This window comes from Zosterops lateralis (genome assembly GCF_965231275.1).
Source record: "Zosterops lateralis genome assembly, chromosome: Z".
NCBI lineage: Eukaryota > Metazoa > Chordata > Aves > Passeriformes > Zosteropidae > Zosterops > Zosterops lateralis.
The window spans coordinates 31,920,417-31,947,588 of NC_139800.1; the positions used below are offsets into that span (position 1 = coordinate 31,920,417).

General features: G+C 37.1%; 1 protein-coding gene across 7 annotated transcripts in view; it reads right to left on the reverse strand.

Annotated features, from left to right (window-relative positions):
* NFIB (nuclear factor I B) overlaps positions 1–27,172 on the reverse strand; it is a 177,630-nt gene that overhangs the window by 146,863 nt on the left and 3,595 nt on the right. For all 7 annotated transcript variants that reach the window (XM_083884002.1, XM_083884001.1, XM_083884000.1 and 4 more), the window contains exon 2: positions 23,785–24,316. In XM_083884002.1, the coding sequence (XP_083740128.1) occupies positions 23,785–24,316 (532 nt within the window). The remainder of the gene's footprint in view (positions 1–23,784; positions 24,317–27,172) is intronic.

Here is a 27,172-nt window from a genome sequence, read left to right on the forward strand (position 1 = left end):
TCTGGTGCTAAGTTCATGCTTAACTCCTCCAGACACTCAGCACGTGCACACAGGCAAACATTATAGAATTTTTGAATCAGTAAGTCATTTGGAAGAATCTCCAGAAGTGTGCCGAGGCATGCTTCTGGTGCTGTGCCAAATTACGTGCTTCTGTTTGTGGCTTTCATATATGGATTAGATAGATGCACCAGCATGTACTGTTTGGCAAGTAGTGACAATAGCCTACTCTGAATTTAGTAATTCAAGCTTTACTGAAGTTTTACTAGGTAATAAAAAGAAAAGAATTAATGATATTATGTTTGGGCTCCACTTTTATATCCTTATGGGATCTTCCTGCTCACTTGCAGAAGACAAGTAAGCCCCAGTAATTCCAGAATGTCCTCTTTAGATCATTCTAGTGCAGGAATTTCAAGTTAAAAGTTGAAGTGTCAAGTGCAATTAAAATGGAGTTTGCATTAATTTGCCATTATTCTAAAACCTCTCAAAATTTCCAGAAGTGTCACTGTGTAAGTACCTAATACTTCAATTTCTGGCCACAGATCCACCTGGAAATTAGTTAAAGGCCCAATTATCCAGTCTTGTGACCTGACCGTGCCATAGGTAAATACAGACTTTCTTACAATACATACCATGGGTTCACAGGCTTAATAACCACAGAGCTCTTCCTTCCTCCTTCCTCCAGAGTACTTACCACAACGAGGTTGAATGACATACCTGGGGCAATGCTTCTTGATTCTCTACACTTCAGAGCTTGAAACACCGGAATTTCAAACAAAGCTTTCTTCTAGATCCTGCAATCATTACAACGTTCTGCAAATAACAGGCTTTAATCTTCACTTTAATCTGAGTTTACCAGGAATATAAACACAAGTGCCATTGTCTTCTATAAATCACATATAAAATGTTGTGCAAGGTCAGTCCATTCACAGTCTGCCACTTACCTCAGTTTATAGGTAAGAGTTCGACATGGAAAAATGTACAGAAACCAGGAAACTTTTTTTTTAAATGATAGAAAGGATCAGATACTGAAAGCGGCTCATTGTTAATTGAGTCCCATGTGTGAAAGCTACAGGAAGATTAGTTTATACAGCTGCTGTTCTTTGTCAAAACATTGCTAACAAGGTACACATGTTAAATCTGTGCATCTCCTTTCAGTCCCTAAAAAAGTATGACCACATTAAATCCTATGACAAATATTAATTTTGAAAAAATCACTAATATTTCCTGGGGAATTCAACTATTTCAGACTGTTCTTATTTTATTATGATAATAAGCATTTTTCAGGCAATATTCCATCAAATGAAAACTAAGTCAAGAGCACAGAGGTAGAAACAAAAGGAAACTGAAGGTTAAATCCTAATTTCTCCTCTGGGTCTCCAAATCTAAGTCTTCAAGGACTGTTTTGAAACAAAACAAAAAAGTAATGTTGCAGTTATTGCCAGCAGAAACAAGGACCTTTTAAAGGACCTCAGTAAAAATAGTGTTCTGAAACTAATGTGAAATTATTCTGGTTTTCTACAATCTCCAAAAAAAATCGGGGGACTAGAGATTGAAACAAATGACGAAGCTCTCTGACTAGGAATCAGAGAGAACAAAGCCTACAGCAAGCCTATCCCTACATCCCTCCATGCAAACTGCAAATAGGCAACCAGGTCTTTCAAGGAGGGAAGACAGTTAGCTGGAGCCACTCCTGCTGCTGCTGTGCTAGGTCGTGTTACAAGAGTGGGCTACATTGCTAAGTGGCAGCTGGGCACTTCAAAGAGAACCTCTAGAAGACAGTAGCTGCCTCTGAAAAGCAACTGGCCTCACCATCTCCCCCTCCCTCCCTGGACACATGGTCTCCCTCATCCCTGTCACTTGAGCTAGGAGGGAGCTGTTTGTGAGGTCAGCATGACCACTCCCCTGTTCACATTGCTATTACAAGTATGGGAGTATATTTGTAGGCAATGGTATGCAAGCCTTGACTGTGCCATGAGCCAGCTGGCCAGAACTGAGTGCCATGCAGTTGCTGCAATGCGCCTAGCGGCCTCACCGTTGTAGGGAAAGTTTATTAGGTCTGCTCCAGAAAACGCCATATAAGTATATCCTAATCTTGCTTCAGCTTTCTTAACTACTGGCAAAACTTTAGTACAAAGCACTTTTCTAGAAGGTGAGCTCACACCTTTCTGTGTAGAAGTTAGGTTGTGACAAAAATGTCCTGCTATCACATGCTTCCCAGCAATGCCCAGAGATATCCTTAAAAATATAACTGTGCTCTCCCTTCAAAAACTGGATGCCAATACGATGGTACCACACAACACTAAAGGAAGAGAAAGTTTACTGACTCTCAGGGAACCAAGTGGAAACATACTGACAAATGTGGGTAGGAAACCAGCCCTAATTTTCAACAGCTGAGAACAAGGTAATGTGGGCCATTTGAATGGGCACAGGGACTGGACACTGGAGATTAGAATTTCCTTTTCAATTTGGCTTTTTTTTTCTTCGGCCTAAGGAAAGTTGCTTAATGCACTGAATGAAGAAACTTTCTAATCACTTCAGTCCTCTTGATACCTGTCATATTCAATTAAATTCTTCAGTAGTTTCATGTCACTTTGATCTATATCTTGTGTTCCACATTTAGCTGAACATTTTTCATCACATAGATTATGAAAGATTTGCACCTTTTCATAGGGTGATACTAGTGATGTTCAGGAAATTAAGTATTTCTTGTGTTGAATTCAAGTTTGCCTCAGTAAGAAAAAAATATTTAAATATATGCATGATTATGGCAGGAAGAAAAAACAACATGAATCACAACAAATAAGCTATATTCTATATACAGAGTATTCAAATTTAACTGCCAAAATATAAAAGAATATATATGTAAATACATTTGTGCAAATTAGTTGTATCCTTAGATACTAAGACTTCCATTATTAGAGAATAACTGTTGCATATTACTCTCAATTATACTCATTTCAACCTTAGAGGTCGTTGCCTCATTTAAATATGTTCAACAAATGTAAGAAAGCCAGTAGAGAGTAGTGGCTATGACACTTCACAGTTGAACTCTGATGTATGTGTTCTAACCTTGCTTACATATTTCCACCACTAAGGGCAAAAACTGCACTGGTTCCACATAGTACAATGCCAGGTTATTGTAGAAAGTCATCATCTGGAGTCTACAACTTTGCTGGGCCAAAAGAAAGATGTGGCAAATAAATACAACAAGAAGATGTTCACAAAACAGGTAACTTAAACTCTCTTTATGTGGTCACATAAGCACAACAGACAATGGTAGACCCTCCAAAACTAAATTTAAGTAACAGACATCATTTAACTAAAAGAATGTATAGCAATAACTTCACCCTGTAATTCTTTCTTGATGTACTGCATCAATGGTATACCTTAACTTCACTTTCCTGGTTTACTGCTAAGCTATGAACATGGAAGTAATTACAGTTGTTTGTGTGTAACTTTCTCTGTAAACTATGGAGAGATAAACTGCTATTACTGAACATCACACTGCAAATAATCATGTTTTGACAATATATGTAAAGGATAAAAAAAAACTCTGAAGAACACCAAAAAAGAAAGCCAATGACAGCAATAATAAAAATTGTGGCAGAAAGCACATCAAGGTCACTCATGGCGCATAGTAATTTGCTGCAGGCCAAAGGTTCATTCCATTCACATGAACAAATGCATTCATATTTTAAAATATGAAAAAATATCCCAATAATCTGGACTTGCTTATATGACTCAGATTTCTCAACGCTTTTCAACAAACGTGTGAGAACACTACCTGCCACACAGTTTCAAATCTTTATATAGGAAATAAACTTCTTCAACTCATTAAGTCCATAAGACACATATTATTTTGATACTGTTATCTGGATGAGTGCTACGCCAGAGTCACAATTTTGTGGTTTCCAAGATGAACCTTTCAAGTGTTCTGACAGAAATATGCTATTTTATTGTGTAATTTCTTTTTCCTTCTTCTACAGAGAGTCTGCAAAAGCACCTCCCATGCTACACAAACACTTTTTATCAATGAAGACTATATTAATGATCTTCACCATTTCTTACAAACTACTATGATCTTCTGATATTAAAAATTTAATTTAAAAGGCTATTTAACACACTGTTCACTATGACTCTGTGGACAGGGTGCAGATTACTTCAATGGGTAATCTGTACACTACACAGTGTAATATACTCCTTCTGAAGCCTATGCATTTATACATGCCGACGGTCAAAACCAAAAAATTTAGCAGTGTCTGAACAGTATGAAATTCAAAAGTGGAGAAAAAGATAGTGTCATTTTGAAAAACACTATGAATTTATCAGTAAAATTTAAATGAATGAAATCCAAAGAGAAATTTTAGCAGTATATGCCATGGTCTTAAAACTTTCATAGGTTTAGGAACTTTCATAAATTATCCTATTTGCATCAGTAGCAATGACAGCATCACAAGAAGCATCAGCTACTGAACTCTCATAAAGTACCACACAATCCCAGAACAATCCAGGAAGATGAATTCATCCTTTATATTTTTATGTATGTTTTAAGGTTTTTATTTTCTTTCAAACTAGTGAAATTTCACCAAAAGCTATTTCAGTTCTTTCTTAGCAATGTTTAAATCGTAACTGTATTTATCTACAATGTGTCCTATTTGGTTTGGTGTATTGAGATTCTGTAACAGCTACAAAGTTTATGAAATACATTTCTAATATAAATAACTGAAACCTGTTTTTCTAAAACAAAAATCTTGCTGCTTTCCAGAATTTCCTCTACTGACTGGCATTTCAACAACTACCACTGGAAAAAAAAATAAATCTAAGCATTTATAAGCATGAGACCACTATTTCTCCATTGACTTGAGATTTTATTGTCAGAGATAAGATATGCAAACACAATAGTTGTTGTAAAGAACATGATGTAGAACATACTTATCTATTAATGCTTGCAAAAAATATTTTCTTATTCAGAGAATTTAATTTCAGAATACAGTACCACAACGAAGAGTATCAGAAATTAACAAACCCAATCAGTTTAATGATTTGTTTTATCTAGCAATAAGAAAGTGCTAAGAATCACAGCCTGCAGGCTGGAATGCAGCTATACCATGCTGAGTACTGCTTTAGCACAGAATTCCACACTAAGCATTTCAAATACCACTGTGCACCACAATCTCAACAGGGCTGAAGATCCTGCTGTGCTTGGTGCTGAGCTGAGGCACAGAAGGATGTGGACCTCAAATACCTGCATTCCTTCTCCACTGAGACACTCAGTTCCAAGTCTGTGTAAAGCATTTCTAGAAGCAGCAAGAAAAAGGTACCGTGTTTATATGAACACTTGTCATTTCGCTTAGATAGTCAGGAGGCAGCATTTCAAAACGGAAATACTGTAAAACTCTTCTTGTATTCCGAAGGTGATCACTTTCAGACAGAGGCCCATAACAAAGCAGAATGACAGGAGATCCTGCTATCTTAATAACTTAACACGGTACATTGGTTCTGATGAAGAACGTTATTTCTCCTGAAATACGAAAGAACAATATAGAAAACTATGGAGAATGAGACAAGAAGCCCCAAAAGAAACAATGAACTATTCTTCAAAACTAATTGATTGGTTTCCTTCTTGTTCAGAATCAGTTATATTTTCTTCCCATACAGTCACAATCTTCTGTAATGTGCTTATAAATTCTGGCACGGATTGATTTAAAATATGAGAGAAAATCTCAAACCAGAACAAAGTCCAGTAAAATTCAAAAGAATCACAAATGTTTGCTACATTACTTAGATTTAACTTTACACAAACGTAAGACAAATTCAGACCCTAAAGAACTTATATTTCTTGGGAGTTGAGACAGGGGAAGCAAATTAAATAGTACACGATTACATTTCAGCAAGCTTGATCTTGCTATTTTGAAAATACTAATTCTGTGGAGTTCCAAAAAACAAGGAAAAAAAATTGCTGACTGAACCAACTGCCACTAGCAAATGAAGATTAAAATATCTCAACGTAGAAAATTAATACAAGTGCTTGCTTGATATTTTCTTAACATAAATAAACTTTCTAGAGATTTTGCATGTCTTTTTTCCCCAAAATCTTTCATATTAACATATATGAAAATGAATGTGCAAATTATTTTGCTCTCAGTCTCAAGACCTGTTCCCTGGCAGTGAACATTTTGTAATTTCAGTTGATTTTCATCTCCATTCTGCTTTTTTTAAGCACAGTATAATAGATTTATGTTGTCTATTTAGCATAGGTCTGATCTTCCACAGAGCTCAACATAAAATCTAGAAAATACTCCCTAAAGCATATTGTTTGCTTTTCAAAAGCAATTACTTCTAAGTAAACTGGTACATTTAAACTCTCATTAAAAATCATTAAGAGTATAATTCCTAATTATTTCCTAAAAACATGAGGGAAAATATGGGCCTATGACATAGAAGGAGGAATTGTGATAACTGCAGTGCTGAGATACAGGTGACATAGTAAAAAACCCTATAGTAAACATTTTTTCCCCTAGTGAAAAGTATACTTAATTATAAATCTTGCACATTGAAGGAAACTTGACTCATAATAATCAGAAAAGATAGGGAAACAAAAAGGTGCTGTAAAGTTACAACTTGTGAATAAAAGCACTGCCTTTGAACATGTTACTTTTTTAAGTAACTGCACAGAAACTTTACTTATATTCTAGTATAAGTATAGTATAGTAGTTTTAGCATATTCTATATTTTGCATATCTGTTAAATACAGTTCCCTCAAGCCTTGGCTATTAAACTTTGAGTAACATTTTGCTTATTTTACAGAGGTGAAAGTATAACCATTAGAAGCATTCAAAATTAGCACCAAATTTTACAAGATTTTGCAACCATTAGCACTATAGGCATATTTGAAATCTTACTCCTTTTTTCTCCTTGATCTGATGACATGAGTAGCAGTAGCTTGTTGTCCATTACATGGCTCATGGAAAGCCCAGGCCATTGTCCTTGTTCGTCATGCACAGACTGACTGTAAATTTTAAGTGCGGGGAATCCAAAGCGTGGATGAAGTGCTAGAACTATTGTGGATACACTTCATTATTGATACAGACTCCCTTTGTTTTTGGATTTCAGAAAGGTCTTTAACTCCAATGCCTAATGGCTCAACTGACCTGCCCAGCTCTTTTGCTATTCTTTTCTACAGCTATTTTATTATGACTTCTGTGCTGCAAGGGACGATGAATGGTACTTTGTCTCTATCTTCAGCTGCACAGCCCAAGGAATGCAACAACCATACAGGAAATACACCAAATGACCCCCCCCACTATGAATCCACACACTCCTGGGTGTTATGAAACCAGATCTACAGAAACTGGGAGTCAGCCAAGGTAACAGCAGTCTATTGTCCCTCTCCAGATCTCTTTGTACACATCACAAAAGCTATTAAGCTCCAGCTGCAAGAAAGTGCTACCAAAGCTATTCAAGTGTCCTCTGTTTTTAAAGGAAAGCAAAGGAACTGGACTTTGCTCATCCCAACATAACCATCATCTGGCTTCTGCTGTTCTTTTTTAGTTGCTTGCAGTATTTCCAATTGACCATCCATGCTTCCACAGCGAATGCCAGATGGACTCCTTGACTGTAGTACTTTAGTTAATTCAGCCAAAGCAGCACAGACGTCAACTGCAAGACCCAAAATACCTTGAAATTTTACTGAAGGCATTTTTTTCTCCGTTTCCAAAACTCCAAAAGACAGTGATAGTCCTCAACCTGTATGCCAAAAGCCTCTTTCAGTATTTAAACATATCTCAACATCTGCAGTCTGGTTCACAAACTTCATACAACATGGGTGTGGAACAGCAGCAACCATACATACCTACATATAGCATCTTCCCTAGAGTAAATAAAAATATGAAGGAAGGGAAGAGAGGCACAGCATACAATGAGAGTTTCTTTTGACAGTAGTCCACTTTATAGCAACAGATAACATTCCTGCTATTTGGCTGTTTTCTTTTAGTCCAGACAAAATGTTTCCTCAGAGTTTTCTTTAACAGTCATGAGATTATCACAGTTGGTGCAACAGATGTTGGCCCCTAGGAAGAATGGTCTGATCCTGTAAAACCTGCTTTCTCATGTGCAGGCTCTTTGAAATCAGTGGGATTTATGTAAATAGGGATTTTCAGGATTAGGTTTACCGTCTAGAGAGCCTGCAGTACTTCAGTCATACATGTTCTAGTTTTGTTGCCTGGGAACTCAATACACCAGAATAGATTCTGAACAGGCCTTTAAAGAACATCCTTTATAGAAGAAGTATGAATCTGAACAGAGTCCTTTCAACATGAATTCAGCATAAGGACTTTGAATTACTGTAAAATGACCCCTTGTGAACCAAACGAGATTCGAAGAGATCAGATGAGATCCATATTAACCTACAAAATACAAGAAGAATGTCCCTCACATTTACAAATGTGGGGAAGGAGAGGAAGAAACATCAGAGATTTTTTTTTTTCTTTTCTTTGTTTTTTTCATTGTTCCTAAATGGAACACAACATATGCGTATTTTCTTTTTCCAGCATCAAAATCCAGAGCTACAACCATTCTGTACACAGTAACTCTGGGTTACTAAGGAGACAGAAGAAGAGAGATTACTGTTCAGAAATCAACAGACCTGTCCAGTGCAGGGGTTGCAAAACTGGTCCTATTGGCAATAGAGATGGCATCCTCCATGACCCCCTACTCACACACACTCTTGGGTTTTCCCCACGCAGCCCCTGCCCACTACAACCTAGCCCTTAACCCCACCCTAGAACACTCTTCTCTTCCCTCACCTCACCCATTCCCCACATCCACACAAGTTGCAGCAGGACTCAGGTTACTGCTGCAGTTTTTATTGGCAAGGAGGCACAAACAGCCCAGAGACATGTAGGACTCGAATAATGACAGAATCCCAAAAAGCTGATGTTTGAACTGTCTGTGAAAACACTCTGTGAAGACAGGAAATGCTGGCATATTTATTCACCAGTGATGATGTCCGAAGAAACAGCTACTCTGCCACTCAACTGTCTGCCCCTCAGGCAAAGAGAAATATGTCAGCATGACACTGGTGGGGCCTCACCTTGAATCCCGTGCTCAGTTTTGAGCTACTACGGAAATACTTTGAGGTGCTGAAGCAAGTCTAGGGAAAGGGCAAAAGAGATTGTGAAAGGTCTAGAGAAAAAATTCCATGAGGAGCAGTTGACAGAATGGACATTCTTTAGCCTGGAGGCTGAGAGGAGGCTTTAGTGCTCTCTCTGTAACTATCTGAAAGGAGATTGTAGCCAAGTGGTTATCAGCCTCTTTTCCAAAGTAACAGGACACAGGGCAAGAGGAAATAGCCTCAAGTTGCACCAGGGGAGGTTTAAATTGATTATTAGGAAATAGGTTGATTGCCAAAAGAGATATCAAGCATTGGAACAAGCTGCACAGGGAAGCAGTTGACCTGCTATCCCTGGAGGTATTGAAAAGAAGAGTAGATGTGGCACTCAGGTATTAGTGGTGAACTTGGCAGTGCTAGGTTACTGGTTGGATTTGATAATTTTAGAGGTCTTTTCCAATTTAAGTGACTCTAGGATTCCATGTGACCTTCAAAGAAGTTATGTGTTACCAGTGATAGAGAAACAAGAACCAAAGGCACTTTTGTCAATATGATGCATAATAACTAAATACCAAACAGCATGTACTCAGACTTGAAACTACATATCAAACACCTCATGACAGGAACAGTCATATGCATATATTATTAGACAATAAAACACACATGTAACAGAGACAAGTTCAAGTTAATCTTATAGTTAGAGTTACTCCAATGGGCAAGTTTTTCCAGAGTAGATTGACATAATCCTGTAGGCAACCCAAAGGAGCAGTTTACATAAAAGCACATCACGATGCCATATTGATGCAATTTTACTGCTTTCAGGACCCACATGAGCTTCCTCAGACCTCACCATGATGTCTCTGGTTATCACTGTGTTGTTATAAAACATAGACAGACTTTGGCAGAATAAAATTTAAAATTTGTGGAGTCTTTTTGCAACTTTTGTGGCATGTGTAGATTAATCACTAAATTCTGTTCTGTTCATTTTGACACCTATTTCCAGGGCATTTACCCTGAAAACCAAAGACTTCATAAAACATTTGCTAAAGCTGTCATTAATAATTTTTTCCAAAAATACAACCTGTAACTATCACTATTCAGCAGTCACATCCATATAATCTAATAGTGCCATTTTATAATGTCTCAACTGCACTTTTTGGTCTCTGACAAAGGTGCCTATCAATGGCAAGAGAAGTGTCATGAGCACAGAGAATATAGAAACTTATTATACTGTAACACAGAATTTAAGAAAAATAATCTATGTATAGCCCTCTCTGTAGGTTCCTCACCAGATGGAATAGGGAGTTCTGTGTTAATGTTCATCCTACTGTGAAACACGTCAGCAAGCCCAAGTTACCAGTAATATTACTTGAATTCTGACAAGGTCAGACTGGCTGGACTATATTTAAAACACTTTTATCTTACTGCAATAGGATAATGTGTTCTAAGACTATACACCACAGAAACATAACACTCTTCTGCTGATTTAACCTAGTCTCAGAAGCTTATGCTCTGTACTATGCTTCAGGTTACTTACAGTTGAACAATGCAGAACAGCACAAGACTCTAACAGCACAAAGTGAATTAGTGTGGCCTTCTGATCAAAAACTAAGCAGATTTTGTCTCAAAAAGTAATTTAAAAACTGGAAAAATCTGAGAGAAAGTTCATGTGATTTTAGTTGCTCATTGTTTGTGAAGTCAAAGCTCAGAAAAGGAAGAAATTTGACTACTGCATTAGCACCACTGAACCCTGAAATTAGAAAGGATATCTATCAAGTGATCACCTGAAGCACTTCTCTGCTAGATCAGATTTAGGTATGTTATCTTGGTAGATGCTCCCTAAACCTGTCCTTGATAAAAACCCCCACATTATTACAAAAATATTGAATTTTTTTCTTGAGTATATTCTTAACTGATGAAATGTTGAGTCTTTACTTCTTGACCTACTATGAGGAAGGCTAATCAGAAAATTAGAAAGTTTCTGGCTACCTCCAAACACTTTTTTCCTCATGTACATAGAGCAACCAAAACTAGACAGCATTGAAAACCATTACTAGTTCTTTCAGTTGGATGCAATTAGTAGTGTATGAGTCCTTACAACAATTGTTGAAACTTCATTCTAGGACTTGGTTCACACTACTGAATGACCAATATAATTATTTACCTCTATGATGATCTTCATCCCAAACCTGAATTACATCTTTAAATGCACATCCTTTACATCACACAAATACTGAAGGACAAATAACAGATTAATTGCTGGCCCTAATGCTGTGTTTGTGAGTGCTAAGATGCCATTCCAAATGTTCCAAAAAGGATTAATGCAGTATAACAAGTCTATTTAATTACTAAAAGACCAGTGATCCTTATTTTACTATAAGCAGCTTTTCCTTTTTTTGGAGGTTGTAAATAGAACAAAATCACTACAGGACAATTATAATTCTTGTCCCAGAATATTCAGGTTATATGCACAATATAGTGAAAAAATACATGAAAGGCCAAGAAGGATTACACACACACACTGCATTTGTGTATGACAAAGCAAGATCAACATACATTTTAAAATACTAACTTATAAATTGCAAAAAACAATGTTATGCTCTAAATAAAAAATTGATATGTTTTCTTAACTAAAAAAAAATTGGCAGCAATTAAGCCAGTTAAAGTAATTACACATAGCTTTTAAAAAAATTCCTTTGGGTTTAATATAACCAACAAAGTTTGTGGCTCCTACAACCTAAGTCTCTACATATGATTGAACTGCAGGCTGTAAACTCAACTATGAATGCATATATGGCAAAACCACAACCTGATATCCTTTAAATTCTATGTCTGAATCCAAAAGTCCAATCAATTTTTCAATTCTCTTTTCTGCACAAGCTGGTTATTCTTTAACTGGAAGTTAAACAATACAGTAAGTTTTGATGTTAACCCTTGGTTTGCTGTAAACTGCACTCCTTCAGTGTCAGCTAGAAAAATGCATGCGCACACTTCATTTTTATAAATTATTGCCACTTCCCATTCTAAGAAGCAGACACAGTAATTTTGTAGATTTTGGTATAGCACGTTACCAACCCTAAAATATCATCATAAAGGAGGGAATGAGGAAAGCAGTGACTGAAGGAGTCAAAGAAGATGGCACACTGGGTCCAAAAAGCACTGGTTACTAATTACTTAGGAGCGTTTCACTAGAATCCCTTGGAGCTTCAGGCAAAGCTAGGCCCTCTAAGATGCAATTCTGGACTAAGCCCCTACAAACCAATGGTGTGCCCATCAGCTGCCTCACAAATCAGACCTGTCCAAGTCTGGGGAGACGAAACAGGATGGCTGGCATATTCCAGACACAGATATATTAGCTTCACCAAACTTCTGACCATCCATTCTGAGCATGGGATCACGGTGCAGGAACTTAAGTGTTCTAGTGGCCCACTTGACTGAAAACCTGTGATGAGAGCAGAGAGAAGGATGGGAAAGCAGACTGAGCTCATAGGCCACCCTTGCAGACACTGCAGATGCCTCCTTTGTTGTCGAATGTTGAAGAACATCCATACAATTGTCCCATAATTAGTGTTTCTTTTATCTTTCTGTCTGGAGTATATTTTTTGCTTCACTGTCACAGGGCAGGGAAACTCAGAGAGTTGTGTTTGCCATGTCCCATTCCCAAGGGCCAGCCCTGCCCAGAGCTCCTGCTGAATGAGGCAGGGGTGACACGAGGAATGCTGCTCCCACAACCTTGGTCCCCTCTGCCAGGCCATCCCTGCTGTGTGGTTCTGCTCTGACACTCTCTCCCATGGAGCAGTACCACCGCAGGGCTCACAGGCAAGGAATGCTTTGTGCTGGCCCTCCCTGCTTGGGCAAGTTTCTTCTGCCTGGGCATGAGAAAGTTGGGTCCAACATTTCTTTACGATACAGAGCCTTCTTGGGGGCTGGGCACCAGCACATGGGTTTTGCTTGCAGTGGAATACAGAAACTTTTTAGCCAGTACTTACGTCAGTATTTATCACAACCCTCACTGGGCCAACACTGAAACAAGTGGTGTACTCTCTCCCCAGGTCCAGAGATACGGGGATATTAATTAACTTGCCTGCAGACACCCAGGGCGACAACAGCAGGGTTGGGGACCAGGGACAACGATTTTACATTTTTAGTCCTTACAACTAAACATTGAGTCATACTTTACATTGTCATCACAGTGATAGCATTCAAGTTCCTTGTAACAGCATTCCCACTCTCTTCCTTCAGAGGAATCATGCAACTGCAATTAGAAATCATACCTAGCTTGCAGAGTTTCACAAAGAAGTAAGAGGTTTCATCATATACAAGTGCACAGGAATGCTGTATATAAACATACCATCTGATTTTTTTTTCTTTTTCAAGAAGCGTAAAAGAGTAAGTTTACAAAGAAATCAGGTGTACTGCAGAAATACAAACCTGCTCATGTGTAGTGGAAGTCAGTGCACAGTGCTGTGAAAGAATATGGCGTTTAAACTATGTCATATTGATTGAATAAATCCACTCATGTGAGCTAAGGACTTAAAATAAGAACATAGAATTATCTGATGACTACAGGAATACAAATTTACTTGTTTTATAATGGTACCAGTACTATCCTACAGTACTTTCTTAACCTAGCCACAGTTTTTTGACAGATCCAGCCACTGATTTTGAAATGCGCTTCTTTCTAAAACAGTGTCACAATGCAGACAGAATATGATTAGATGTAACACCATTTCAATAAAATAAACTGTCCTAACAGTCAAATTGTTGGTAGTCATGGGAAGCACAAAGTCTACATCAAGAAGCTACATTAGCATCTGAGACACTGACAGTAGGCAGCCTGTCAGGGTAAGGGGCCAATGACTGTCCCCAAGAATAATTCTTGAGGACAAGCATCTTTCACAAGAAATAATGCATTTAACTTTTTTTTTTTTAAAGTTATTTAAAGACTATTCCTTCTCCCTCTCACTAAGTTTAGACACTGCTATTCTTTCTCCCTTTTACTAAGTTTAAATACTGCATCAAGCATGGTGTTTAAAGACGTTTGCTTTAGAAACCATGACTGCTCTTGAATACAAGCTAGGTCTTTAGAGATTAGTGTTTTGGTACTAAAGAAATCAATAGCCACTTATGATATTGACAGGAAACACTCCTCAATTTCACACCAAAAAAAAAATTTTGATCACTCTTGTGTCCTAAAAATTAAAATAGTGTGCATAGTCATTAGATATTAATCACAAAATACTTTCAAAGCAGAACTTTCTTCCCAGCACATCCTACCCAAACAAAAGCTCACAGTGAAATGGGATTGACTAAGATGGATAGTGCTTGAACAAAGCAGGGACCTAGTGCACCCCAACATAACAGAAATGCACAGCAGCCTGAGAGAGGCTGGAGTTTTCCTCCAGCTCCCAGAAATTCCCTCATTACTTCTTCTGCTATGAAGGGCTGTCAATTTGTCCCCCTCACAGTCAGCGGACAATAGGTGGTGACATCAGGAGCACTTCCAAAGGAGGATACAGACACTCTGGAGGGACACTGAAAACCCACTGGGGTGTAAATTTGGGGCTGAGGTCTTCTTGTCAGGAACTACCACAAAGAAGTGGAGAAAGTGGCATGGCCACTGAACAATGGAGAGGTCAAGCAGTTCACAGTCATTTCATGACCCAGATAAACCAAGGTCAAGAGATTCAGGTAGCAACTTGGCGTGGGCATGAGTTACAGCCCAAATGAATTGTTTTAGCAAATCAGCTTTGGTCAATTAAATCTAACAAGATGTGTTGCATCACGTAGCAGGGTTCTTGACACTAAGGCCAGGAGCTGAGGCCAGCCTCGTAAAACATGTCTTTTAACGTGACATAACAAATTTAAGGTAATCCATCTAGAAACTTCAGATGTCAGGGTAAGTTGTCTTGATTAGCAGAAATTTTCACATTTTTAAATCAGGGACACTGGAGTGGCGATATCCCTTCAAAAAGTCTGACATCATCTTCAATGGCATTACTCAGGCAATGGAAAGCTCATACTGCAGTAAGTATATTTGCTATCTCTTAAACACAGTGCACATCCGTAATAATCTTCTAAGCATTTCCCTGTTAGCCATTTCATAAAAAAGTCTGAAAATGGTTTGGCTTATTAGCCCAATGCAATTCACAAGCAAAAAAAAAATATATATACTCTGTGAATATTTTAATTTCATTTAATTTCTGAAGGCATAGAGTTTGTAATTACTGAATTCTAAAGCATGCACATTGTTTCATTTCTATTTTAAAGAAAAATATGTAAATCTTATGGCACCTCAGAAGACAGCTCATGAAGGATATGGTAAGGTAATTTAATTGACTGGAAATTAAAATACAATGCTAGGTTTAAGATAAATAGATGACCATCTTTCAGTTGTTTAAATTGATCCTTTATGAAAAGATGGGCATCATGAAAATATTAACGCAGGTCAATATTGCTTGGAGATCAGGAAGCCAAATATGTAAATAACATGTTCAAAACATACGTACTTAAAATTATCAATTGTTAAATAATTACAAACAATATAGAATATGCTTACCTGCACACATTTGCCTCCAACCAACAATCGCAGAACTTTTCCTAATTTCTTGACTGCCACAACAAGTTTCTCAGAGTTCATTACCTGTTCATTTTTGCATTTGGCTTTCCTGTTCACTTTCTAAGGAAAATAATGGGAACTGTTTTGATCAATTTCCATATGTATTTTTTTCAGAGGGGAAATAATAAAAAAGCCCACTTAAAGCCACAGAGATGTGTTTAGTGAAGTGCCTTTATGGAAGGACACCGGAAAACTTAACATGTCCCTTCTACTCTGGAGATGAGCAGTTCCTTAAGTAAAAAAGTGCAAGGTTTCACTGAGAGGAAAGAACACAATGATTGAAGGGGATTCAGCTAAGCTTTCACACCATGCTACATCACAGTAACTTCTCCTTTATTCAATTCTATTTCTTGGAGCGAAATCAAACAAACATACAAATAGTTTAAAAATTCCAAATACCACGGGCAGTTAGGTGCAAATTAAGGTTCGAATTACTCCAAGGTCCCCATAATTTTAAGTCACCTTTCTTACTTGAAGAGAGATCTCGTATAAAGTGGAATGTAACACACAAGAGTCATAGCACATGAAGGCAAAAGCTCCTCAGGCTATCTAAAAACATTCAAAACACCATTATTGATAAACACACTTTAGACCATCAGCTCTTTCTCAAAATCCCCCCCAAACACCAAGTCTGAAATGCCCATCTTCCATCGCTCTTTTTGAAGGTGGGGGGAGGGGTTGCACGGATGGACTAAAACAAGTCACATTCCAATGTTAATTTTCCCAAGAGACAGCTAAAGAAATATATTTATTTAAAATTTTAAAAGCATTATATACTTCAGAAAAGAAAAGAATCCCCCTCAGAGGAGAACTGGGTAGGAGAGCAAAAGTAATCTTTCTGTCAATAAAAACATAGTGGAGGGAAAATATAAACAATTGTCCTAGAAGAATGCTTCCAGGTTCACATACAACTCACTGCTACAAGACAGTACAACAGACACACCAAAATGAACTCTGTTTTCTCTAAGAAAAAGCTAATAATCAGAGACTTACTTCCCTTTTACTAGCTTCTGAGATGTTCAAACCTCTTCTAATCCAAGTTTCAATGCCCTGAGACAGGATTTTAGCAAAAAATTCTAAGAAATTCCACCAGAGTTTAAAATTACAAAATTAAAAAGAGATACAGAGTAAAATCATGAAACCTCTCTATAATGAATGACATCTTGTTTGACATCTCTCAAACAAACTGTATAGTAACAGAGACTTTCTTCCCTCTCATAGCTACTCATAAGGAGCCTTCTTCACACTCCAACCAAAGGAGCGACCCTATTCGGTTAAGATAGCCATTTAACTTTATTTTAAGACCATCCTAGTCCAAGCGATCAGAGAAGCCTTGCTGTTGAGACTGGAAAGTAACACTTCAGGAAACCTCATGAATTACTGTGTTTGGCATTGTGGACCACTATTTCAGAGGGTCACCTGTCCTTCACATGACTGTGCTACTACACTAGCAGCAGGGAAGAGGAGGAGGAAAAGCAGGCATAAAAAAGGAAGGCTAGATAAAGACGCGGACTTGACAACAACTTCATGCAATTAACTTTAAAATCCAACCTGCCGTGGCATTTAGCATTTAATTATTTTCATGAAGTTTTCAGAGTACTGTGAATTCAATATGCATGAAAATTTAAGAAATTTAAAACATAAAACTCTGCTTTAAATTGAAGTATTTCCTTTATTAATTAGTGGTCTTGTATATGGTTTAGAAGAATCCTTTTTGTTCACAGTTATTTCTGTCTGAATCTACCACGAAGCAATAATTTTCTGATTCTTTTTCCATTCTTTTCTTTATCACTTTTTGGTTTTGAACTAAATGTCATTCATAAATTAACACTGATCTCTAAGTTTTCAAGTAGTTGAACAGAATTTATTTAAACTTTCTTTTATCTTAAACACAATTGATATTACTTAACCCTGTGAAAATGACTCCTTTTAGTGCATCAGGTAAGAAAAATCCATCAAAATAAGGTAAATGCTCCTTCCTGAAATGCACATAAAATTATTTCCTGTTAACAGCGGTACTGAATACGGAAAATTCCCTTTTATTTTTCACGAACCTGTCATATGACCCACATTCCTGCTCTGAAGAAATCTTTTTTTAAAATTAAAAAGAAAAAATTAAACATTTTGAATTCTTCAGACCTACTATCAGAATCTCAGTTCACATATAAATGTTCTGAAAAAATGGATATTTCCTAAGTGGCCTTTCAAAATGTTTCGGTATTGTACACCTTCATAAACAAAGTAACTATAATAATCAATTGAAAAATATTATTATGTCCATATATACAATAAATTAACCTCCATTTCCTAATGGCAAGTGTCTTTCTTGCCTATAATTTTCAGTACAATAGAGACGGTAAACAAAACAGTTATCCAACACTTTACATCAGAAAACTAGAAAATAATAGTGTCTTTTTAAGTTGAGGGGCTTTTTTTCTGCACATCTCAACAGAATGGAATTGCCAAGAGCAATTCAGTTTTAAAAGGTTGATTATTCCCTACAAGATTTTTAAACTACTAAAAGCTCTTCTCGTACTAGAGCAGATAAAATATAAACTCATACTTCTGGTTCTGTACTGGCTTTCTTATTAAAAATTGAGATTTAGAGCAGGGGATCGCATGCCATTTCACTGTGTAAGAAACAAGGTCCTAGAGCATATAGAAGCCTGTAGGTACAGGCAGTAATAAGCTCTATTTCCTGCTGTTCCGGCTGTAACTCATAATTTGCTACATAAACTCTCAACAAATCACCTCACACTTTGACATACTCTTCTGCAAAACAGGTAAAATGTTCCACTGCATGTTCCCAGGAAAAGTATTCAGAAGGAGGCAAATCACTGAGGTTAAAAGAAGTAGAAACAATCAGCAAATGGTGGATTCATCTAAGCCCACTGCTTTTTTATTAATTGTATGTGGGAACATCAATGCACACAAAAAATGCAAACCCTCATCCAAAATCTATCTGGGTGGTGTGATATTTAGGCATATGACCATAACATGACTTCAACAGGAATTGCTTAAAATATTATTTTGATTGTGATTTAAGTGGAATGTCATGTAGTCACAGCAAAGTAACCAAAATACTTTTATTATCATTTTAAAATATGAACAGAATGACTACACAATAAATTTTCTCTACTTACAGAATGAAAACTAAAATGTAAAATGAAAACTACTATGCAAACCTCTTTCAAAATTTGAGCTCCCTCTAGACATAAATTCACAAAACTCAAAAAGCTTTAAAAAAGATCAAGCCATTGATAAACCCACCCACTCCTTCAATTCAGACATATCACATTAAAAATAGAATTACAATTCCTTCTGGAAGAGGGCACGTTTTTCAAGTAAGAGAAGGCACACATGTTGCCAGGACTGTCTGAAATGGGAAAGTGATATCCCCACTTGGCTTGGGATTGCCAGTTTGCTGGCATTAAGCTAAGGGCAAAAGAGTTTCAGCTCGATGCAGCAGCAGCATCCTGCACCCCAGCTGTTATCTGCAAGCATGCTTTTTAGGAGTGTGCCCGTGCCCCCTCCCACACCCCCCCAGTGGGGCAAGGCACCTGCAGCACGACCGGGCGCTGCCAACCTCCCCAGCACAGGGCCAGCCCAGCACAAGAGTCCTTCACACAAAATTCTCCCCTTGGCTGGCCAGTTCCCCCAGCTCTTCTCTCATCTTTCTCTTGTTTTTTTCTTTTTCCTGGCCCAGCACCCCCCCCTCCAATCCTCAGGAGACAGGACACAGTCTAGCAACTCAGGGACTCACATAGGCCAGGCTTCCTTCTGTTCAGCCCTTTGGGTAGAGCTCCTAATCCTTCTTATTAATTAACGAGATAATAGCAGTTAACCAGAAAGCAATATTAATGTAAACTATCTAGGAAATTTCTAACAGAAATTATTTATTCTTTTTGCCAATTTTCTGGTAACAAAGTCGCACAGCTGGATCTGTGGTAGCATCCTGATGGTGTAAGAAGTTAAAAACGAAGAGTGCTCGAACACTACGGGACTAAGGACATCTGCATATATTTTCTTCCCTGCTCCTTAGATAGTTTAAAAGATCCTCTCCTCCTCTGACTCCAGAGTTTATTAACAGCTGGGAACGTGAGCTCTCCCAATTATATCACCCTTACATAAGGATAAAGGAGAGTGTAAACAGTAACATGACTGATCAGAGAAATCTACTCTGTGAGACACATGCACTAAAAACACTTAAAAATCTTAACATTTACGTGTACCTCTGCTTCAGTTCTTTAAACTCTCAAAGCATTTCCCAAGGTATACTATGTTTCATTCAGTATATGCTGAATTACCTAACATCAAGTTTGCATTTTATTTATACTGCAATAAAAAAAGTAGCAGAGATGATGAGGAAATTGAGAATTCTGCAGACAGGGCACAATGCTATAGATATTTCATGTTTCAGAAAAAATAGGCACTTTTTAGCTTTTCTTTTTTTTTTTTTTTTTTTTTTTTTAATTAGTCACTGTAAGAGTAAGTAAAACATCTATGTGAAGGAGAAATTTATATTATCTTGGTTCTGTTGCAGCAAACAAGTACTGCCGCTTTCATTCACTGATTGTCAAAAACTTTCCAATGTGCCCACTGCAATGCGGATGCCAACCAACGAATCAAAGGCATTCAGCAACTAGACAAAGAGGGTCTGATGCCAACCTCGGTGCCACTGGCAACCATTATTGGCATCAAGCACATTGTCTGCCTTTTTTTTCCCCTCTCCTGGCACTTGACAAACAAAATGGCGGTTCTTGTAGCAACGGGAACACAGCATAAGCGCTGCGCTGAATCAAATACCATCAAATGATTGTATGGACTCAAATGTATTTCATACCAAATGATAGACACTCTCTGATGCTGACAGGAAAAAAAAAAAAAAAAAAAAAAAAGACAATTCTGTCAATAGAAACAGTTGCACATCATTTTCAAGTTTGGGTTTTATGTGAGGGACACACACACATCCTGATACACACAACAAGCAGAGCCCCATAGAAGCGTGTTATGATTAAGAATTATTTTGATGGTAAACATTGATCACAATGTATACTTCACATTTTCTTCCTCCATTTCAGTCAAAGGAGCAGCATTGCAACCTACGTCAATCCTTTTTTTTTCTTTTTTTTTAAGAGGATAGCAGAAAGTGAATAGAGGGGTGAAAAGATGTTGAATTTTGAGATGAGCGAAAAGTAGCATCTGAGGAAGTTCATCAACGATAGAACTTCATAGATCAGTTCTTTTTTCCTCTTTCATGGCAGACATGGAAGTAGAAGCTCTTTTTGTTAAGAACTGAAAAGATTATTGACACTTCTAGATCTGGAAATTGTCAATATATTGTAACATTACTCTGCACTGCAATGCGGATGCCAACCAACAAATCACAGACATCCTAGGCTAAACAAAGAAGGTCTGATGCCAATCCTGGTGCCACTGGCAACCATCACTGGCACTCAAACTATCCTTCCTCTTTTTTTTTTCCCTAATCTTCTATTTTAAAGCAACAAAAAAAGCAAACTCCTTGGCCTCTTTATTCATTTTATGCGCTAATTCCTTCTTCATATTTTGTTCAGGGATTTAATTGTTTCTATGTTCCCACTTAGTTTTTACATGGTGCTACTAAGCATGTTTATATGTCCTGAAAGATAAATAAAAAGCAAAACGCCGTATGTATAATGCAGCATTTTGGTTGACTTCATGCATATCTTTCACAAAGCCCAGCACTCTTAACCAAGAACACTACAAAGCGCTGCAATTAACCTGCTTTCAATGAGTATAGAGAATCAAAGTTTGAAAAAATGGAAAAAAAAACCACAGACAACTTCATATGACTTCTTCAAGAAGAGAGCCAACCAATGTAATGGAAGATTTACAGTAAAGCAGCAAGACATACAAAATACATGCAGTTAGCAATAAATAAAAGGGTCTTCTAAGAGTGACTTGGCATATAGAAATTAGCCAGATTCCTTTTCAGTATATTCTCAAAGTAGCATTGTCTAACTTTGAAAGTTATAATACTACAGCATGCTTAACTTCCTCATTTCCATCTAGACAAAAGTGTTGTAAATAAAATTATATTCTCAATACATTTAAATCAACAAAATCAGCTATGCCCTGCAGTTCCTTCTCCCACTTCAAGTTACTGCCTTTCAACAACTTCTAAGTCAACCCTGTGTTAAGAGTACTCTGACCTCAGTTCCTTTGGCTCAAGAGCTACTTACTGTTTTGCCTCCCTTTGCAGTTTTGATTTTTTGAAACAGGTAAATTCATAGAATTAATCAATAAGCTATGACTTACACTATATGCTCTATATATATGCTATATGCAATATATATTGTTTAATGTATTCAAAATATAATTTGATTTTTTTTCCACAAAAGGAGTTTAAAGGTACGAATTATTTGTAGGTAAGCTATTTTACTTAATGCTATCAAAGAAATCTTTCTTCCTATATTATTTGGGATCAGATTTACCAAACTCCACAGCTACCTAAAGTCACTGTGAAATATTTAAATGTGTCTACTGCTGTGGAGAGACAAAAAAAAAACCAAAAAAATAGTAGTGGGGCAGAGGGGAAAACCAATTTTTTTTTTTTTGTAACAAATAATCAACAAAAAAGAACCTGATACATACATTCACAAAAACAGTTCTTCAACTGAATGAGTAAATGCTAAAAGAAAATTCACTTAAAACAAAAAAAAATTCATTGTGCATCTCTCCTCTTAAAGAATGAGTATACACCAAATGAAGAAATGCAATTTTACTTTTTTGTTACTAACAAAATCAAGTCAATTTGTTTTCCAGTTAAATCCCATAGTTATTTACTAAGCATCAGATAACACCCTGCCATCTGCCCTTCTGCAGGCCATTTCTACCTACTACCAGGCCAAGTTGTGAAATGGCCCACCATCTGCAGATAGTCAAACCTTCCCTAGTTGAGATCTGTGGCTAAAACGAAATGCATTATTACTGCTGATCAGCCAGCATTACAAAGACACTTAAAAGATGGTATCACTACCAGAAAGAACCAAAATTACCCTAACAGAGAAAAAGTATTTCAGAAGCCTTACTATCAGAGAAAAAACAAACAAACAAACAAAAACCACCTTTATCTACTCATTGCCATTTACAATTTTTAGGGAATCTGCCTATGGGTATTTTTACTGAATATCCAATATATGAAATATGGCTAGTAAGTTTTCCCCCTAGCACATGATTATCAGAAGCTCTGTTTTAATTTGCATTCTGTGATACTAAGTTTAAGAAGCTTTTCCATAAGAGCTCCTGCAATTTTCCATATTTCAATTACCTGCCAAATAAAAGTATATGAGTGTGATTATGAAAATATACTCTTCATAAAAACTTCTCAAAATATCACGACCTGGATTTTTGCTTTAAAGCTCAGACAGATAAGATGAGCTATTGATGTAAAATATGAATAAAACGTTACATACTGTATGCTGCAATTCTGATTCTAAGTGGCATTTACAAGAAATACAGCCATGATAAAGTATTTCCAAGCTTTGTTTTATAGGCATGAGAAAGTCTACAATTGCTCTTCAGGGTGATAGCAGAATTATCAGTTTAAGGATTACTTCTTGATTATTTATAACTACGAAGATAATAATAAATATTTGTAATATTTGACATGACTTGGCAATTGCATATACCTGCATCTGTTCTTAATAGTACTGGGATGGGGAGGTTTGTTTTGTTTTTCTTTAAAAGCACAACTTGAAAACAACAATGTATTGCCACTTTTTCACAAAAAATAAAGGTAACTTCAGTGGAATGAAAGTACAGCCTTGGTGTGTGTGTCTCTGTCTCTTGAAAGAGGCACATATGTCAAATATTCATGTCACACAGGTCTGCAGGAATATGTGTGTGTTTAAGTACATACGTATGCATGCTGATTCACAATGGATATGTAGCCACACTACATCTATAGATCACAGAACAATGTTTCACTAGAAGCAAGCCCACAGGGGAAACAGGGCTACTTGGAATCAGAGTCTGACATGCTAACATAGAAACATGACAATCTGCTTCCTACCTTGCTCCTGCACGTAGTATGCCAAAAACAAATCAAGCTCCTTGACTGATACTGTTATGTGATGTGGCTGGACGCAAAGTGCTGGATTTGTGCAATGTGGGGATTTCATGAGACGTTCTCCATCCGTACTTTCCAAGGGGATGCCTTTGAACAGGATCACCATGACTAGATCCAGACGCCAGACTTTGTCAGCCTGTCGCAGGCAATCGATTCTCCTAATCTTGCCCTTCTGGTCAGGATTGGACAATACACAGCATGGGTGCTTCTTCCCAGTAACTGTGAGCACAAAATCCTCCCGGAACTCTTGACGAATATCTTTGCGCAGCTTGGCCAGGAGCCTGGATGCCCACTTCTGTTTAATTTCAGGCTTTTCACTAAGTAGCTCATCCTTGACTGCTCTTTCCTCATCCTTTGACATTCGTTTCTCATGTTTTTTAAAGTACTTGCGTTTTCGAGCCTGAAGATTGAACCAAGTATAGGCAATTGCACGGACATGTGGAAGAAGTGCCTCAATGAATGGGTGAAATTCATCCTGTGGAAAGAAGCGAAGGAAAAAAAAGAAGACAACAAGAAAGCTCAAGTCAGCAAGTTCTCATTTACCAAGGCAGTATCAAGAAACATTTCTGAAAATCTTTAAGTGAAATACGAGACGAAGAGAATAAACGCTTAAAACTTTAACACGCAGATTTCTGCATAACACCTTTTATAAAATTATTACTGTTGTCAGGCAACAGACAAAAATTGCATAGAGAATCACATTTTTCTCCTGTTTCATTCTTTGAAAGAACCATGTGAAAATTTTATTTTGTACTCCTCCCCTCACTTCATCCCACAATGCTGCAGAGACAACATAATTTAAAAGATGCTACCAAGATGTTTTGTTCCTAACATTTAAATATTTGAGTGAACAGCTAACATCAAGAAAACTACCATTGCGCAAAGAGGACGCTACACGGTTTTAAAAAATCTGAGCAGAAATGTTCAGAAGGCTGAGGCAAATGCCACAGTTCATTTCTCTTCTCTGTGGCACAGAAACACAAAGCATATACATGCTCAGTGTAATGCCACACAGTTCCCGCTTTTGGAGCATGCTCTCAGCAAGAGACTGCTGGTGGCACAAAGAGCATGCGCCATTAAACTTGATCCATTTTCTTATCAAACGTCCAACATTCCAGCACTGAAACAGCACCATTCCAGTGGTGGTAACTAGAGAACCAGTATACAGTAAGGAAAAGCAGGCGAAAGACACAACATGTCATATACAAATCCTGAACAGAAGCTTCTGTAGCTTCAGCTCTTCTCGGTTCCCTCCCATCACCCCAAAATTCTGTAAAATTAAGACTTTATGAAGGGGAGAACAAAAATTACATTTCTGTCCTTCCAGCAGTTCCACTGTGGATTTTGAAGCCTCACAGAGTCAGTTAATTTGTTAACTGATCACATGAGTGTGGCAATTATTCTAAACCCCTTAAAAATCAATCTGAGGTGTACAATGAAAAATGGCAACTTGGCACAAACTTTACATTCTTTGTGTTTCTGCATGCTGTGGCAAAGAGACATTATGAGTCCACTGCTGGTCCAATGCTGCTTTTGTGAAATCCGTGCAATTTATTTACAGTCTCAAAATATCCCTTTCTGTTGTCTGGCTTCACCTGCAAGTTCCTATGTTCTGCCTAGCAGCAATATGGATTGCATTAAGGAGGTAATGCTTAGTTGTTGTCTACAAGCACATCCTATAGCAATTAAATTAATTTTGTTCGTCTGCTTAAAGTACCATCCTACACATCCATGTTAATATCTAAATAGATCTTCCCCAAAAACTTTTTTTCATTAACAAGTCTGCTGCTTGAAACTCTGTAATCTGCTTATCAAATGCTACTATATTTTGGGTTGAAAGGGAGACCTTAGAGGAGGTATATTTCTTCTTGTGTGCTGGGATATTTAGTTTTAAATATCAGGCATATTGTTCATCATACTTAGTGGCACAGTGCAATCAAACTAAAACTGAACCTTTTTTATGCAATTATATTCAAGAATACAATTAACAAACTACTATTTTAGTTACGCTGCTAGACAAGGAATGAATTATGTTTAATCAATAGGCTGATTAACTCCATTAGGTAAAAATGATGAAAGTATAACTAATGGTCTCAATTACAGAGTGCAGACTGCCATTGCAGGAGCTTCAGGCAAAGAATTCCATATTTAAATCTCTGAATTTCAAACAAACTTCAAAATTTCCTGCATGTTGCAAAACCAACTAGATCTAGTTACCTCTCTTCCCTAACCATCCTTAAATCAAACAGAAAACAAGGGAAAGTTACGAGCAGTTTACCCACAATCATGCTGTCTTCATAGGAAAAAAAATATTAAGCAAAGGGAGGGGGGAAAGGGAAAAAACCAAGAACAGATAGGCAATATAGGAAGATACTTCAGGACACAAACAATTTCATTACAGTATGATGCTTGACAAAGACCTGCAAAGGCAACAATTAAACTGATTAGTAGTTTCCAGCACAGATTTGAACAATTCTGGTATTATACTGGCACATAAAACTAGGCCGTGGAAAGAGTTAAACCACAATCTGTTCTTTGTGTGGGAAGGCAGTACTGCTCTGAGCAACCACAGCCCGTGATAAGACTTCCCTATCTTCATATGCTTTCTGATGCCATGCTTTTCTTTTTTTCCTTTCAGTTGTAACTACTAAAGAAAGTTTATTTTTTCTCCTATAGAAGTCATCTTAACTGCAGTATTCAAATGATTTTATTTTTTTTAATTAATGGATGCATCAAGTGTTAAAGCCTCACAATTCATTTTTAGATTGAATAAAACAGAATTACTACAGATTTTGGAAATTCTAACAGCTGGGGCTAAAGGTGGGTGAAGGCAGGTGGCTGAAGCGCTTTGGGAGAAATTAATTTTTGCCTCAATACAATGATTTCCCCTACATGTAAAAGGACTGTGGCATTTATAACTTAAAAAGGTAATAAAATAAACACGGACATATTCTACACTAGTAGAATACTGCACATCTAGTTTTAATTTTGAGGAAGAGCATAATAAAATATTTCAGATTGATTATGCTTTGAGATAATGCATATAGAATTAACTATCATAACCTACAGCATTTTATATCTATGAAATTTTTATAGAGAATTTCACTGTTTAAATTCCAGTCTATAGTAGTTGAATGTTTCCTTTTCAAAAAGTGGGGATAAAGACTCCAAAAACACACACACCAGAAACTCCAACCTTTTAAAAACTTCATTCAGGTTTTCTTTCAAGGTATTGTTATATCCTAAATATATAAATGTAAATGAAAAGTGTAGAGAAGAAACATAGCAAAGAACATCCTGTTTGAAAGCAATTTTATCAGATTTTTTTGGA